Source organism: Ranitomeya imitator, chromosome 2, assembly GCF_032444005.1.
Source record: "Ranitomeya imitator isolate aRanImi1 chromosome 2, aRanImi1.pri, whole genome shotgun sequence".
Lineage (NCBI taxonomy): Eukaryota > Metazoa > Chordata > Amphibia > Anura > Dendrobatidae > Ranitomeya > Ranitomeya imitator.
Window position 1 is genome coordinate 844722759 of NC_091283.1, and position 18620 is coordinate 844741378.

General features: G+C 43.9%; 1 protein-coding gene across 1 annotated transcript in view; it reads left to right on the forward strand.

The window, feature by feature from the left end:
- Nucleotides 1–18620, forward strand: part of ACSL5 (acyl-CoA synthetase long chain family member 5) — a 46653-nt gene that overhangs the window by 21371 nt on the left and 6662 nt on the right. The window contains exons 8-17 of the mRNA XM_069754288.1: nucleotides 797–829; nucleotides 1239–1290; nucleotides 10153–10226; nucleotides 11567–11644; nucleotides 13959–14093; nucleotides 14173–14307; nucleotides 15583–15678; nucleotides 15970–16042; nucleotides 16319–16407; nucleotides 17634–17750. Of these exons, the coding sequence (XP_069610389.1) occupies nucleotides 797–829; nucleotides 1239–1290; nucleotides 10153–10226; nucleotides 11567–11644; nucleotides 13959–14093; nucleotides 14173–14307; nucleotides 15583–15678; nucleotides 15970–16042; nucleotides 16319–16407; nucleotides 17634–17750 (882 nt within the window). The remainder of the gene's footprint in view (nucleotides 1–796; nucleotides 830–1238; nucleotides 1291–10152; nucleotides 10227–11566; nucleotides 11645–13958; nucleotides 14094–14172; nucleotides 14308–15582; nucleotides 15679–15969; nucleotides 16043–16318; nucleotides 16408–17633; nucleotides 17751–18620) is intronic.

Below are 18620 nucleotides of genomic sequence, written 5' to 3' on the forward strand. Positions count from 1 at the left end.
CTATAAAGTAGCAGCATTGGGGACATTATATAGCAAGACTGAACAGCGTAGGTGCGAATCCAGCTCAGGGGTGAAATAAACACTTACTACAAAGCAGCATGGAGGAACTTATACAGCAGGAATGAGCAGCGTAGCTCGGAATCCAGCTCTGAAGTGAGCTAAACACTTACTACAAAGCAGCAGCATGGGGGACATTATACAGCAAAACTTAAAGGCGTAGCTGTGAATCCAGCTCAGGGGTGAAATAAACACTTACTACAAAGCTGCATGGAGGAAATTATACAGCAGGACTGAGCAGCGTAGCTCAGAATCCAGCTCTGAAGTGAACTAAACACTGAGTAGAAATCAGCAGTAGCATAGAGATAACAGGAGCCGTGTCACTGACAAGTTATGTACAATGCACTAAAAGGCAAGAAGATTATTTTGATAAATATGGGAACAACTGCATTTTAGTATTATAATACAAGTTACACTCTAGACTCCTCCCCTCTATTTTTGCTCCTCCCCTCTGTGCTGTGGTTTTCTGATAACCGGGTTTAGGTACCTGTAATTATAATCTCCCGTCCTGGCTGTAAAGTCATCATCTTTCCTTGTATTGACTTTCTGCTGGGCTGATGCTTATATGCAGCTCATCAAAGCAGACCTCAGTGTAAAGCAAGAGATGAGCCTAGATGGAATAGGACGTAGAAACATACATTTAGTGACTTTCAGTCAACTGACTAAAATATTGAGAAGATTATAAAAAAAAAAAAAAAAAAACATAAATGGGATCAGTAACATGTTCTGTTTTTCTCAGTATTTAGGAAAAGAAAACTTCAAGAAACCTGCAGTAAGTGAACGATATGATCTAAAGGAAAAATCCAGGGACAGCAAATAAATGTTATTCTTTGTATCATATAAAATGATATTCAATGTTCCAATATTCTATCTGTATCAATTATCCTTACTAATACTGATGTAAAATACCGACCAAATATTCACCGTGTGAATGAGGCCAAACAGTGAACGTTCCTATTGAACTTTCATTGGAATAACACGTTCTTTCATTTTTATTTATATTGTAAAAGAGAGAATAACATTGATTTGCTGAAACCAAAACATTATTTGAAGTTATAATCTATATTCTAAAATGTACAAGTCTATTGTGTAACGTGCAGTGTAAGATCTCATGATTATTAGAGAGATGTGATAGACAGATGATAGTTACTGTCCGCTCATTCATCTTTCATTCTTTTTAGCCCCCCAGTCCTGAGGATTTGTGTCTGATCTGCTTCACTAGCGGAACCACAGGTAATATTATATATATACTAGATCGTGGCCCGATTCTAACGCATCGGGTGAAGATTTAAGTATAATGCCGGGCGCGACCAATCAGCGAAGCGTGGTTCAAATCCCACACCAATTTACGGCCGGACTGCGCCTGTCGCTGATTGGTCGCGACCAATCAATCAGTGAAGCCAGGGCCAGCTCCAGGTTTTTGAGGGCCCCGGGCGACAGAGTCTCAGCGGGCCGCCCCTTTAACACATACCACGATTCATGATGCACACATACAGCATAGAAATCTAGCACAGCCACGTAGCATATAGCACAGCCACGTAGCATATAACACAGCCCATGTAGTATATAACACAGCCCACATAGCATATAACACAGCCACGTAGTATATAACAGTCACGTAATATATAACACAGCCCACGTAGTATATAACACAGCCACAAAGTATATTGCACAGCCACATAGTATAAAGCACAGCCCACGTAGTATATAGCACAGCCCACGTAGTATATAGCACAGCCCACGTAGTATATAGCACAGCCCACGTAGTATATAGCACAGCCCACGTAGTATATAACACAGTCCACGTAGTATATAGTGTTGTGAATTCTGTGGCCAAGCTCCCTCCTGTGGTCGTGAGTGGTACTTCGGCTGGTTCTGTCTATGAGCTTCCGTTGGTGGATGTGAGTGGTACTGCGGCTTCTGAGTTTCCTTCCTCAGGTGATGTGGTGAAGTCGTTAGGTGCTGCTCTATTTAACTTCACCTGGTGCTCTGATCCTGGCCTCCAGTCAATGTTCTAGTATTGGTCTTGCTTCCTCCTGGATCGTTCCTGTGGCCTGCTGCTCTGCATAGCTAAGTTCCGCTTTTGTTATTTTGTTTGCTGTTTTTTCCTGTCCAGCTTGCGTATTTGTTTTCTCTTGCTTGCTGGAAGCTCTGGGACGCAGAGGGTGTACCTCCGTGCCGTTAGTTCGGTACGGAGGGTCTTTTTGCCCCCTTTGTGTGGTTGTTTGTAGGGTTTTGTGTTGACCGCAAAGTTACCTTTCCTATCCTCGCTCTGTTCAGAAAGTCGGGCCTCACTTTGCTAAATCTATTTCATCTCTGCGTTTGTATTTTCATCTTAACTCACAGTCATTATATGTGGGGGGCTGCCTTCTCATTTGGGGTATTTCTCTGAGGCAAGGTAGGCTTATTTTTCTATCTTCAGGGCTAGCTAGTTTCTCAGGTTGTACTCGAGGCGCATAGGACTGGTCAGGAGCGCTCCACGGCTACCTCTAGTGTGGTTGGATAGGATTAGGGATTGCGGTCAGCAGAGTTCCCACGTCTCAGAGCTCGTCCTATGTTTTTTGGTAATTGTCAGGTCACTTTGTGTGCTCTGAACTTTAATGTCCATTGTGGTTCTGAATTGCCTTTCATAACAGTACAGGAAGCCCAAAGTACTAATGCTCCTCAATAGAGGGAAAAGAGAAATTCTGAGACCATTTTTTTTTCTTTGCACTGTGTTCTGTCTTTCTTTTCCCCTTTACATCAGGGTGGTTCAGAACACAGGTGTGGACATGGAAATTCAGGCTCTGTTCTCTTTGATGGATAATCTCGCTATAAATGTAGAAAATATTCAAGATTTTGTGGTTCAGAATCCTATGTTAGAGCCTAAAATTCCTATTCCTGAGTTATTTTCTGGAGATAGAGCTAAGTTTTTGAATTTTAAAAATAATTGTAAACTATTTCTGGCTTTGAAACCCCGCTCCTCTGGTGACCCAGTTCAACAAGTTAGGATTATTATTTCTTTATTACGTGGCGACCCTCAAGACTGGGCATTTTCCCTTGCGCCAGGAGATCCTGCATTATGTAATATTGATGCGTTTTTCCTGGCGCTCGGATTGCTGTACGATGAACCTAATTCGGTGGATCAGGCAGAGAAAAATTTGCTGGCTCTGTGTCAGGGTCAGGATGAGATAGAGATTTATTGTCAGAAGTTTAGAAAGTGGTCTGTGCTCACTCAATGGAATGAAGGTGCGCTGGCAGCTATTTTCAGAAAGGGTCTCTCTGAAGCCCTTAAGGATGTCATGGTGGGATTTCCTATGCCTGCTGGTCTGAATGAGTCTATGTCTTTGGCCATTCAGATCGGTCGACGCTTGCGTGAGCGTAAATCTGTGCACCATTTGGCGGTACTATCTGAGCATGGGCCTGAGCCTATGCAGTGCGATAGGACTTTGACCAGAGCTGAAAGGCAAGAACACAGACAACAGAATGGGCTGTGTTTTTACTGTGGTGATTCCACTCATGCTATCTCCGATTGTCCTAAGCGCACTAAGCGGTTCGCTAGGTCCGCCACCATTGGTACGGTACAGTCGAAATTTCTTTTGTCCGTTACCTTGATCTGTTCTTTGTCTTCCTATTCTGTCATGGCATTTGTGGATTCAGGCGCTGCCCTGAATTTGATGGACTTGGAGTTTGCTAGGCGTTGTGGGTTTGTCTTGGAGCCCTTGCAGTGTCCTATCCCATTGAGAGGAATGGATGCTACGCCTTTGGCCAAGAATAAGCCTCAATACTGGACCCAGCTGACCATGTGCATGGCTCCTGCGCACCAGGAGGATATTCGCTTTCTGGTGTTGCATAATCTGCATGATGTGGTCATGTTGGGGTTGCCATGGCTACAAGTCCATAACCCAGTATTAGATTGGAAATCAATGTCTGTGTCCAGCTGGGGTTGTCAGGAGGTACATGGTGATGTTCCATTTCTGTCTATCTCGTCATCCACCCCTTCTGAGGTCCCAGAGTTCTTGTCTGATTACCGGGATGTATTTGATGAGCCCAAGTCCAATGCCCTACCTCCGCATAGGGATTGTGATTGTGCTATCGATTTGATTCCTGGTAGTAAGTTTCCTAAAGGTCGACTGTTTAATTTATCTGTACCTGAGCACGCCGCTATGCGGAGTTACGTGAAGGAGTCTTTGGAGAAGGGTCATATTCGCCCATCATCGTCGCCATTGGGAGCGGGGTTCTTTTTTGTGGCCAAGAAGGATGGTTCGCTGAGACCTTGTATTGATTACGCCCTTCTAAATAAAATTACGGTCAAATTTCAGTACCCCTTGCCGCTGCTGTCTAATTTGTTTGCTCTGATTAAGGGGGCTAGTTGGTTCACCAAGATAGATATTCGTGGTGCATATAATCTTGTGCGTATTAAACGGGGCGATGAATGGAAAACAGCATTTAATACGCCCGAAGGCCATTTTGAGTACCTGGTTATGCCATTCGGGCTTTCTAATGCTCCATCAGTGTTTCAGTCCTTTATGCATGACATCTTCCGAGAGTACCTGGATAAATTCCTGATTGTATACTTGGATGATATTTTGGTCTTCTCGGATGATTGGGAGTCTCACGTGAAGCAGGTCAGAATGGTGTTCCAGGTCCTGCGTGCTAATTCTTTGTTTGTGAAGGGGTCAAAGTGTCTCTTTGGTGTTCAGAAGGTTTCATTTTTGGGGTTCATTTTTTTCTCCTTCTACTATCGAGATGGACCCTGTTAAAGTTCAGGCCATTTATGATTGGACTCAGCCTACATCTCTGAAGAGTCTGCAGAAGTTCCTGGGCTTTGCTAATTTTTATCGTCGCTTCATCAGTGGTTTTTCTAGTATTGCTAAACCGTTGACTGATTTTACCAAGAAGGGTGCTGATGTGGTCAATTGGTCTTCTGCTGCTGTGGAAGCTTTTCAAGAGTTGAAGCGTCGTTTTTCTTCTGCCCCTGTGTTGTGTCAACCAGATGTTTCGCTTCCGTTCCAGGTCGAGGTTGATGCTTCTGAGATTGGAGCAGGGGCTGTTTTGTCGCAGAGAAGTTCTGATTGCTCGGTGATGAAACCATGCGCCTTCTTTTCCAGGAAATTTTCGCCTGCTGAGCGAAATTATGATGTTGGCAATCGAGAGTTGCTAGCCATGAAGTGGGCATTTGAGGAGTGGCGTCATTGGCTTGAAGGAGCTAAGCATCGCGTGGTGGTCTTGACTGATCACAAGAACTTGACTTATCTCGAGTCTGCCAAACGGTTGAATCCTAGACAGGCTCGTTGGTCGCTGTTTTTCTCCCGTTTTGACTTTGTGGTTTCGTACCTTCTGGGCTCTAAAAATGTGAAGGCGGATGCCCTGTCTAGGAGTTTTGTGCCCGATTCTCCTGGTTTGTCTGAGCCGGCGGGTATTCTCAAAGAGGGGGTAATTTTGTCTGCCATCTCCCCTGATTTGCGGCGGGTGCTGCAAAGATTTCAGGCTAATAGACCTGACCGTTGCCCAGCGGAGAAACTGTTTGTCCCTGATAGGTGGACGAATAAAGTTATCTCTGAGGTTCATTGTTCGGTGTTGGCTGGTCATCCTGGAATCTTTGATACCAGAGATTTGGTGGCGAGATCCTTTTGGTGGCCGTCTCTGTCGCGGGATGTGCGTTCTTTTGTGCAGTCCTGTGGGATTTGTGCTCGGGCTAAGCCCTGCTGTTCTCGTGCCAGTGGGTTGCTTTTGCCCTTGCCGGTCCCGAAGAGGCCTTGGACACATATCTCTATGGATTTTATTTCGGATCTCCCCGTCTCTCAAAGAATGTCGGTTATTTGGGTGGTTTGTGATCGCTTCTCTAAGATGGTCCATTTGGTGCCCTTGTCTAAATTGCCTTCCTCCTCTGTTTTGGTGCCATTGTTTTTCCAGCATGTGGTTCGTTTACATGGCATTCCAGAGAACATCGTTTCTGACAGAGGTTCCCAGTTTGTTTCGAGATTTTGGCGATCCTTTTGTGCTAGGATGGGCATTGATTTGTCTTTTTCCTCGGCTTTCCATCCTCAGACAAATGGCCAGACTGAACGAACCAATCAGACCTTGGAAACATATCTGAGATGTTTTGTTTCTGCTGATCAGGATGATTGGGTGTCCTTTTTGCCTTTGGCTGAGTTCGCCCTTAATAATCGGGCCAGCTCGGCTACTTTGGTTTCGCCGTTTTTCTGCAATTCTGGGTTCCACCCTCGTTTCTCTTCAGGGCAGGTTGAGTCTTCGGACTGTCCTGGTGTGGATACTGTGGTGGATAGGTTGCAGCAGATTTGGACTCATGTGGTGGACAATTTGACCTTGTCCCAGGAGAAGGCTCAACGTTTCGCTAACCGCAGGCGCTGTGTGGGTCCCCGACTTCGTGTTGGGGATTTGGTTTGGTTGTCATCTCGTTATATTCCTATGAAGGTTTCCTCTCCTAAGTTTAAGCCTTGTTTCATTGGTCCGTATAGGATTTCTGAGGTTCTTAATCTTGTGTCTTTTCGTTTGACTCTTCCAGCTTCTTTTTCCATCCATAACGTGTTCCATAGGTCATTGTTGCAGAGATACGTGGCACCTGTGGTTCCATCTATTGATCCTCCTGCTCCGGTTTTGGTTGAAGGGGAGTTGGAGTATATAGTGGAGAAGATTTTGGATTCTCGTGTTTCGAGACGGAAACTCCAGTATCTGGTTAAGTGGAAAGGTTATGGTCAGGAAGATAATTCCTGGGTCTTTGCCTCTGATGTCCATGCTGCCGATCTGGTTCGTGCCTTTCATGTGGCTCATCCTGGTCGGCCTGGGGGCTCTGGTGAGGGTTCGGTGACCCCTCCTCAAGGGGAAGGTACTGTTGTGAATTCTGTGGCCAAGCTCCCTCCTGTGGTCATGAGTGGTACTTCGACTGGTTCTGTCTATGAGCTTCCTTTGGTGGATGTGAGTGGTACTGCGGCTTCTGAGTTTCCTTCCTCAGGTGTTGAGGTTAAGTCGTTAGGTGCTGCTCTATTTAACTCCACCTAGTGCTTTGCTCCTGGCCTCCAGTCAATGTTCTAGTATTGGTCTTGCTTCCTCCTGGATCGTTCCTGTGGCCTGTCTGCTCTGCATAAGCTAAGTTTTGCTTGTGTTATTTTTGTTTGCTATATTTTCTGTCCAGCTTGCTTTATTGGTTTTTCTTGCTTGCTGGAAGCTCTGGGACGCAGAGGGAGTACCTCCGTACCGTTAGTCGGTGCGGAGGGTCTTTTTGCCCCCTCTGCGTGGTTGTTTGTAGGGTTTTGTGTTGACCGCAAAGCAATCTTTCCTATTCTCGGTCTGTTCAGTAAGTCGGGCCTCACTTTGCTAAATCTATTTCATCTCTGCGTTTGTATTTTCATCTCAACTCACAGTCATTATATGTGTGGGGCTGCTTTTTCCTTTGGGGTATTTCTCTGAGGCAAGGTAGGCTTATTTTTCTATCTTCAGGGCTAGCTAGTTTCTCAGGCTGTGCTCGAGGCGCATAGGACTGGTCAGGAGCGCTCCACGGCTACCTCTAGTGTGGTTGGATAGGATTAGGGATTGCGGTCAGCAGAGTTCCCATGTCTCAGAGCTCGTCCTATGTTTTTTGGTAATTGTCAGGTCACTTTGTGTGCTCTGAACTTCAATGTCCATTGTGGTTCTGAATTACCTGTTCATAACAATATAGCACAGTCACGAAGTATATTGCACAGCCACATAGTATATAGCACAGCCCACGTAGTATATAGCACAGCCCACGTAGTATACAGCACAGCCCACGTAGTATACAGCACAGCCCACGTAGTATATAACACAGCCCACGTAGTATATAGCACAGCCCACGTAGTATATAGCACATCCCACGTAGTATATAGCACATCCCACGTAGTATATCACACATTGAGATTCAAACAAGAAAGAGAAAAAAGCCAGCTCACCGATAGATACAAGAGGCACGGAACTTCGTCCTGACTCGACGTAGTGGAATTCCAAGAAAAAAAGAGAGAAAAGTGTTCCAGCTTCTTGATAAAATGTAAAACTTTAATCCATCATATTAAAATTGTAAAGGACACACTCCTGGGACAATGCCATAGCACATGTGAAGAGAGCTACGCGTTTCGACCAGATGGTCTTTGTCACAGCTGAGACAAAGACCGTCTGGTCAAAACGCGTAGCTCTCTTCACATGTGCTATGGCATTGATGATGGATTAAAGTTTTACATTTTATCAAGAAGTTGGAACACTTTTCTCTCTTTTTTTCTTAGTATATCGCACAGCCTACGCAGTATATAGCAAAGCGACGTAGTTTATAACACAGCCACGTAGTATATAACACAGCCACGTAGTATATAACAGTGTATAGCACCATACCCCTGTTAAAAAAAAGAATTACAATAAAAAATGGTTATATGCTCACCTTCCGGCGGCCCCCGGATCCATGCCAAGCCTTTAGCGATGCTCACGCCAGGTCCGTTCCCAGTGATGCTTTGCGGCAATAAACCGTGATGATGTAGTGGTCTCGCGAGACCGCTACGTCATCTGGGGTCATTACCGCAATGCATTACTGGGACAGGAGCATTGCAAGGAGCGGGAAAAGCTGCCGGGGACGCCGGAAGGTGAGAATATCCAAATTTTTTTTTTATCATTATTTTTAACATTATATGTTCTTTATATGGCATGCATTGGCAATGCACCCGGTAACAGGGTTAATGGCAGCGTTAACGGACTGCGTTACACCGCCTTATGCCGCAGTGTTTAGCAGTCTGTTGAACGGCCTGCTAAACTGCTATGGGGGCACTGACTGGAGGGGAGTAGGGAGGGGCCAATTCGATGGCCGGACTGTGCCTGTCGCTGATTTGTCATGCCCAGCCGGCCGCGACCAATCAGCGACCCGGGGGAGGTGAAAGAGTCTCAGTGGGCCCCCCCTTTAACACATACCATGATTCATGATGCACAGATACAGCAGAGAAATATAGCACAGCCACGTAGCATATAGCACAGCCCACGTAGCATATAGCACAGCCACATAGCATATAACACAGCCCACGTAGCATATAGCACAGCCACATAGCATATAACACAGCCACGTAGTATATAACAGTCACGTAGTATATTGCACAGCCCACATAGCATATAGCACAGCCACATAGTATATAACACAGCCACGTAGCATATAACACAGCCCACGTAGCATATAACACAGCCCACGTAGCATATAACACAGCCCACGTAGTGTATAACACAGCCCACGTAGTATATAACACAGCCACGTAGTATATAGCAGTGTACAGCACCATATCACTGTTAAAAAAAGAATTAAAATAAGAAATGGTTATATACTCACCTTCTGGCGGTCCCCGGATCCATGCCAGGCCTTTAGCGATGCTCCCGCCAGGTCCGTTTCCAGTGATGCTTTGCGGCAATAACCCGTGATGATGTAGTGGTCTCGCGAGACCGCTACGTCATCTGGGGTCATTACCGCAATGCATTACTGGGACCGGAGCATTGCAAGGAGCGGGAAAAGCTGCCGGGGACGCCAGAAGGTGAGAATATCACAATTTTTTTTAATCATTATTTTTACCATTATATGTTCTTTATATGGCATGCGTTGGCAATGCACCCGGTAACAGGGTTAATGGCAGCGTTAACGGACTGCGTTACACCGCCTTATGCCGCAGTGTTTAGCAGTCCGTTGAACGGCCTGCTAAACCGCTATGGGGGCACTGACTGGAGGGGAGTAGGGAGGGGCTAATTCGATGGCCGGACTGTGCCTGTCGCTGATTGGTCACGCCCAGCCGGCCGCGACCAATTAGCGACCCGGGATTTCCACGACAGACAGACGGACAGAAGTGGACCTTAGACGATTACATGTATATAGTATAATTATTGGGAAAAAAGCAGGTGCCACCTTATTGCTGCAGCCTCTTCCTCATGTCCCAGTGAAACCAACAGAAATCCTGTGACCTAAATCCCAGGGCTGATCCGGAGGGGGCCGACACTGGGAACGACGGGGTTTGTGTCTTTATGTTGCTACATTGTTTTACATTAAAGATTAAGTGGATGATCCCAAACTGTAATGAGACCTGTGTGCCGCACCCTCCTTATACTAATCCCTTCCACCAGGTGACCCCAAAGGGGCGATGCTCACCCACAAGAACGTCGTAGCCGATGCCAGCAGCTTCGTTAAAGCCACAGAGGTTAGTGACTGTCATAATGGAGGCGATAGAGGCTCCAATTCATCAAGAGCGACCTCCTGTACAGCGGCGGCGGCGGCCGGAGCAAGAGTGGAGGAGAGCCGCCAGATCCTAAGAGAATAGTGAGCAGAGGAAAGCGTCAATTAATGGCGACATTTCCAACAGTTCTACACCAGAAAGCTTACAGGAACTACTCAGGGAATCCGGGCAAAAGGGTCTGACATCTATTTATCTATCTATTAGGCTACGTTCACATTTGCGTTGTGCGCCGCTGCATCGGCGACGCAACGCACAATGCAAATAAAAACGCACCAAAACGCACGCAAAAACGCTGCGTTTTGCGATGCATGCGTCGTTTTTTGCCGAAATTTGGACGCAAGAAAAATGCCACTTGTTGCGTTTTCTGCGCCCGACGCGTGCGGAAAAAAAAACGCATGCGTTGCACAACGCAGCACAACGCATGTCCATGCGTCCTCCATGTTAAATATAGGGGCGCATGACGCATGCGTCGCCGCTGTGTCGCACGACGCAAACACGCAAAACGCTAATGTGAACGTAGCCTTATCTATCTATCATCTATATCTATTATCGATCTATTATCTAATTATCTATCTATCATCTATCTATTATCTAATTATCTATTATTTATATATCATCTATCTATCATCTATGTATTATCTATCATCGATCTATTATCTATCTATCATCTATTATCTATTATTTATCTATTATCTATCATCTATCTATTATCTAATATTTATCTATTATCTATCATCTATCTATGTTATCTATCTATTATCTATCATCAATCTATTATCTAATTATCTATCTATCATCTATCTATTATCTAATTATCTATTATTTATATATCATCTATCATCTATGTATTATCTATCTATTATCTATCTATCTATCTATCTATCTATTATTTATCTATTATCTATCATCTATCTATTATCTAATATTTATCTATTATCTATCATCTATCTATGTTATTTATCTATTATCTATCATCAATCTATTATCTAATTATCTACTATCTATCTATGTTATCTATATCTATCTATCTATCATCTGTCTATTATGTATCCATCTATCTATCATCTATTGATCATGGCAGCCCATACTGCAACCAGCGCTGTCGGCATGTGGGATGTCACCCAGCTTTCCTATTGTCCTGACCAGCAGGATTACATAGGACTGGAGAGGCGTTAGATGTGTTTCTATTCCGGCCATGTACCTTTATTATAGCCCAGGGTTGTGTGGTCAGATATAATCAGCAGCTTCAGTTGTGTTCCCTTTTCCACTTTTCACGGACCCTTTACCTTTGTTGTACTGTACAGAGCACCTTCGTCCCAATGACCTCGGACATTGCAATATCTTATCTGCCGATGGCGCACGTGTTTGAGCGGGTGGTTCAGGTAAGGACTGTGCTCGGGGCCAGGGCTCAGGGCGTCATTGTGTAAGACACTGTGTAACCTGCGACCACCGCAACAACATTGCGTCACACTATATTTATGGTCTATATTTATATATTAATACAATATATGAACTGCTGTCTATGAGCCAAAACGAGGAGCTGTTCTGGTGGATCCGGGAGGGAATGTAATAGGTGTTTGAGGTCACAGCAGAGGCTTTTTGATCCCCTTTGATAATAATTATTATTGTACGTCTGTTTAAAGATCACTGTATTAGATAAGGGTGATTGTCTGGGAAATCCCAATATCCCTGGTGGTCAAGAAGTTTGTGATAATATCTCTGATGTTCTATGAATTGGCAATTATATCCCTGACAGTTCAGGAATTAGAAGTAATTATATATATGCATGGTATATAATATTACTAACTTCTAGACCATCAGATATACAGTAATATCTGATATTCTAGAAGTCAGTAATATTATCTCTGATGGTCTAGAAGTTAGTCATATAATATTTGATATTCTAGAAGTTAGTCATCTAATATCTGATGGTCTAGAAGTTAGTCATATAATATCTGATATTCTAGAAGTTAGTCATATGATATCTGATGGTCTAGAAGTTAGTCATATAATATATCTGATATTCTAGAAGTTAGTCATCTAATATCTGATGGTCTAGAAGTTAGTCATCTTTTTTTTTTTTCCAAACTGTTTTTATTAAACATTTTCAATTAAACATTTTCAACATTAGTATATTAACATGCAAACATAGGTACAAGGAATTACCTCCCTCTTTCCGGTATTACAGAAGCCCATTATTAAAGACGGTAGAAGTTAGTCATCTAATATCTGATGGTCTAGAAGTTAGTCATATAATATCTGATATTCTAGAAGTTAGTCATATGATATCTGATGGTCTAGAAGTTAGTCATATAATATATCTGATATTCTAGAAGTAAGTCATATGATATCTGATGGTCTAGAAGTTAGTCATCTAATATCTGATGGTCTAGAAGTTAGTCATCTAATATCTGATGGTCTAGAAGTTAGTCATATAATATCTGGTGGTCTAGAAGTTAGTCATCTAATATCTGATGGTCTAGAAGTTAGTCATATAATATCTGATGGTCTAGAAGTTAGTCATATAATATCTGATATTCTAGAAGTTAGTCATCTAATATCTGATGGTCTAGAAGTTAGTCATCTAATATCTGATGGTCTAGAAGTTAGTCATTAATATCTGATGGTCTAGAAGTTAGTCATATAATATCTGATGGTCTAGAAGTTAGTCATATAATATCTGATGGTCTAGAAGTTAGTCATATAATATCTGATGGTCTAGAAGTTAGTCATAAAATATCTGATATTCTAGAAGTTAGTCATATGATATCTGATGGTCTAGAAGTTAGTCATATAATATATCTGATATTCTAGAAGTTAGTCATATAATATCTGATATTCTAGAAGTTAGTCATCTAATAGCTGATGGTCTAGAAGTTAGTCATATGATATCTGATGGTCTAGAAGTTAGTCATATAATATATCTGATATTCTAGAAGTTAGTCATATAATATCTGATATTCTAGAAGTTAGTCATCTAATAGCTGATGGTCTAGAAGTTAATGATATAATATCTGATGGTCTAGAAGTTAGTCATCCAATATCTGATGGTCTAGAAGTTAGTCATATAATATCTGATGGTCTAGAAGTTAGTCATATAATATCTGATGGTCTAGAAGTTAGTCATCTAATATCTGATATTCTAGAAGTTAGTCATATAATATCTGATATTCTAGAAGTTAGTCATATAATATCTGATGGTCTAGAAGTTAGTCATATAATATCTGATGGTCTAGAAGTTAGTCATATAATATCTGATATTCTAGAAGTTAGTCATATAATATCTGATATTCTAGAAGTTAGTCATATAATATCTGATATTCTAGAAGTTAGTCATATAATATCTGATATCCTAGAAGTTAGTAATATTATCTCTGGTGATGTTAGTAATATTATCTATGATGGTTTAGAAGTTAGTAATATTATATCTGATATTCTGTAAGTTGGTAATATCTCTGATGGTCAAGAAATCAGTAATATTATATCTGATTGTCTATGAGTTAATATTAATATAATAAGAGATTGTTCTTGCTATAACTGCTGGTTATAAAGTTTTATATTAATATTAATTCTAGCATGTCAAGCATAATGTCCCTGGTGGCCTCGTACCATACAATATGAGAATTCTCTGGTTTTAGATCATCTTTTCTTATGATTAGAACTACATAATCCTATTATTTGGGTTTCCTCTGGCAGACAGTGGTCTTCTGCTCTGGCGCCAAAGTGGGCTTTTTTCAAGGTGATATCCGACTATTGACCGATGATATGAAAACACTGAGGCCGACAGTTTTCCCCAGTGTCCCCCGACTGCTGAACCGTATTTACGACAAGGTACCAGGAGGGGGCGATCTCCCATAGATTGGTATTATAAGTCTGGTATTTGTAATAAATGGAACGTTATTTCCCCCAGATACAAAGCGGGGCCCAGACCCCGACCAAGAAGTTCCTGCTAGACTTGGCTATAACCTGCAAGTCTGCCGAGGTGAAGAAAGGAATTATCCGAAACGACAGCATTTGGGATAAACTAATATTCAAGAGGGTTCAGGTGAGTGAAAATAAACAGGAGCTAAGAATTATAAGGAAAGTTATATAACTAAGCAGGAGCTTCCGTGATCTAGTAGATTTATAGCTATATCTGGTGATCCACGATCGGCCATGGAATTGATAACATCCCTGGTAGTCTAGTGGTACAGTGATACTACTTCTGGTGCGTCCCTAATAAGCTGTGGTTCTAGTGTCTGTTTAGTAGAAGCATCCGCAGTGATCCAGCAGCTGAGAACTTACATCATAGTCCAGACGCTCAGCAATCACCGCCCCCGCACGTTGTTTGTGTAGTTAGTAGCAGGATTAATGGCGGTTCAGTGGGCATTATAAGGCAGTTTTCACTGGGGGCGTGTCCTTCTTCTCCCTGTATGATGCTGACCAATCATAAGCAGGCAGAAACACAGCAGGAAAAAAAAAACTCCTCCCATCATACCTGAGCTGGTTTCTCAGTGTGCGAAATGCAAGGATACAGATCCGATCTCCTGGTCTAACCTCCTGGAAAAAAGGTTTTATTCCGCTCTGCAGCCAAGATTAAATCCTGTGTCCAGTTCAACATGAAAAAATTGGTTTAAAGGGAACCGGTCACCTGAATTTGGCGGGACTAGTCAAGGCAAGATTGCCTTGCGCAGGCGTGTACTACGGAGGACAGAGAATGAGCTTCAATCCAATATTGCGGCCAGCGGGTAAGGAAAGGGTGAATCGAACACCTGAAAACTCCGCCCATATGACCGAAAACCGGTCCCGCCAAATTCAGGTGACAGGTTCCCTTTAAGGTCCTCTGTAATCTCTGTTGGTTCAGTAGCTTCTGTGATCATCCAGTGTTCTAGTAATGGCAGACCTGGTGGTTCGGTACTAACATCCATACTGGCCCTGTGGCTCAGTTATATCCTGTTGGTCCAGTAGTTCAGCAGCAGAATAACAGCGGCCCTGGTGGCCCAGTACTCGCAGCCCTGTTGGCCATGTGTTTCCACAATAACAATAATATCTGCAGATCTCCAGTTGTTCAGTACTAACATCCCTGTTGGTCAGGTGGTTAATTAATAATGATTGGTAGTCAAGGGAATAAAAAAAATAACATCCCTGTTGGTCCAATAATTCAGAAAGAATATTCCTGGTGGTCCAGTGGTGCATTTACAACATTCCCAGTGGATTGAATGATCAGATACACCCTCCTAGTGACTTCTCCATTCTATCTACCTGTAATAATCACTTTTGTATCTTGTTTCTTGATGTTTCGTCTTATAAATAATTGTATATTTTATTGCTTTCTGCCTAGGAAACAATGGGTGGACGTGTCCGGGTGATGGTAACAGCGGCAGCCCCAATATCTGAGAACGTCCTGTCCTTCCTGAGAGCCGCCCTGGGCAGTCAGGTACGCTACATTCAATCATAGCACTGTGAGGCTTAAAGGGGAAGTCCATAACCCCTCATTCCTGTAGCGTGCTGCTTATTTCTGAGTCACCAGTCCAGTATGGTGCCACATTTGAGCTGGCGCTTCCCTTTAATTACACATCCCTATGGAAGTGTCCAGCTTCTCTTTTTCCTGCCCCCAAAGAAGATGTGTCGGATGAGAATTAGTAATGGTCTTAAAGGAACAGTGACTCATTTTCCTGTGACATTTCATTGATTTCTCCGTATTGACAAGGACCTAATCTGATTTTAGATTTTCGAGGCGTATGGTCAGACGGAATGTGGCGCCGGCTGCTCATTTTCCACCCCCGGAGACTGGACGGCAGGTGAGAGATGGAAGCTCTGGACTGATTCATCGTCTTCTGACAAGTGAACAATTATCGGGATCGGTTGAGTGACAACCAATATGGCTGCCATCATGGCTGCTACAGGGAACATCGGCCACCTACTGGGTCATGAGCGGCTCGAGATGTTACCTTGTAGCAGTTTTACTAGTCTGGGCCTGGTGACAACCTGAGAGATAAAGTGGCGGATGTAACAAGTGATAAGCGGGAGCCTGGGCTGTACTGCGCCTCAGTATATGTGTGCGACATGTCTTCTAGGACACGTAGGGGCCCCGCTGCCGTGTAATCTGCTGAAGCTCGAGGACGTGACGGATATGAATTATTTCTCATCGAATGGAGAAGGAGAGGTAAGAACAATGGAGGCCGAGTACAGGACAGTGCACAGCATCTACTGCTCCCTGTTATCAGCCATTACTGGGGGAGGAGACCACAATCTATTACTCCCTGTTATCAGCCATTACTGGGGAGGAGACTGCAATCTATTACTCCCTGTTATCAGCCATTACTGGGGGAGGAGACCACAATCTATTACTCCCTGTTATCAGCCATTACTGGGGAGGAGACTGCAATCTATTACTCCCTGTTATCAGCCATTACTGGGGGAGGAGACCACAATCTATTACTCCCTGTTATCAGCCATTACTGGGGGAGGGGACTGTAGGACAGGAGACCACAATCTATTACTCCCTGTTATCAGCCATTACTGGGGGAGGGGACTGTAGGACAGGAGACCACAATCTATTACTCCCTGTTATCAGCCATTACTGGGGGAGGAGACTGTAGGACAGGAGACCACAATCTATTACTCCCTGTTATCAGCCATTACTGGGGGAGGAGACTGTAGGACAGGAGACCACAATCTATTACTCCCTGTTATCAGCCATTACTGGGGGAGGTGACTGTAGGACAGGAGACCACAATCTATTACTCCCTGTTATCAGCCATTACTGGGGGAGGTGACTGTAGGACAGGAGACCACAATCTATTACTCCCTGTTATCAGCCATTACTGGGGAGGAGACTGTAGGACAGGAGACCACAATCTATTACTCCCTGTTATCAGCCATTACTGGGGGAGGTGACTGTAGGACAGGAGACCACAATCTATTACTCCCTGTTATCAGCCATTACTGGGGGAGGTGACTGTAGGACAGGAGACCACAATCTATTACTCCCTGTTATCAGCCATTACTGGGGAAGGAGACTGTAGAAGAGACCACAATCTATTACTCCCTGTTATCAGCCATTACTGGGGGAGGGGACTGTAGGACAGGAGACTACAATCTATTACTCCCTGTTATCAGCCATTACTGGGGAAGGAGACTGTAGAAGAGACCACAATCTATTACTCCCTGTTATCAGCCATTACTGGGGGAGGGGACTGTAGGACAGGAGACTACAATCTATTACTCCCTGTTATCAGCCATTACTGGGGAAGGAGACTGTAGAAGAGACCACAATCTATTACTCCCTGTTATCAGCCATTACTGGGGGAGGAGACTGCAGGACAGGGGTGCAATCTATTCTTCCCTGTTGTCAGCCACTTCAGTCTCTGTTTGTTTTTATGTCCTTAGGTCTGCATTAAAGGCACTAATGTGTTTAAAGGATATCTTAAGGACCCTGAGAAGACGGCAGAAGCCATAGATGAGGAGGGATGGCTGCACACGGGGGATATCGGGAAGTGGCTTCCAGTAAGTATACAGGATTCTGACTTAATATTGTTTGTGATGAATTAGTATCATGGGCCCTCAATCATCTTATAGGAGGGCCCAGGGGTCTAGTGTGTGGCTGCACCCCCTACCACTGTGCCATCAGGTGGCCCCAGCAGCAGAGCAGCCTGGACAGAGGGAGGATACAATGTATCACGCCCAGTTCCATGTCATGTATCAATGTCCCAGTGGCTTTGTCAGTTTCTTGGAAGTCTATGTTCATATGTCCAGTGATGATCCATTAAAACGGATTCAGCAGAAATTAATGATCTCCGCCAAACCAGTTTTTTTTAATTATTATTATTGGAGTCAATGGATCTATTAATGAGGCATCCATTGTGGTCTATTTCTAACGGATCCGTTAGAGATGAGTTAGTGAATAACGGACTAAGGCGATGTTCACATGTGCAGTAATCATCAGTTAGAACGGATCAGCAGCAATCTGTTAAAGTTGAGCAGACCCTTTTTGTGCTGGATCCTTGTAGCGGACGATTGCTGGCCGTGTGATCAGCGCCTTCTTTGTGAACAGTTTACTGTGGGTCATTCCATATTTCCTTCCTGACCTCGGTCCCTGCCGCGTTGCTCGGCTCATGTATTGTTACCTGCAGGATAGTGATTTGGAGTTTAATGCCACCAAGATTCCCGTTTTCTAGCCCTTTCTTTTTTGCCACCTCTGACAGTTGTGGATATTTAGACAGCGGCAGTCCAGCATTGCTCATGGGTGTAGATGGGTTTATGGGATTCAGCCACCCTCACCCCGGGGACTAAGGAGGGGCAGATCGGCCGCTCCGGGCTCGGGTCTGCGGCGATTCTCTGCCCCCCAGGATGAGACGTTTCTGCATCTGGAGCCGT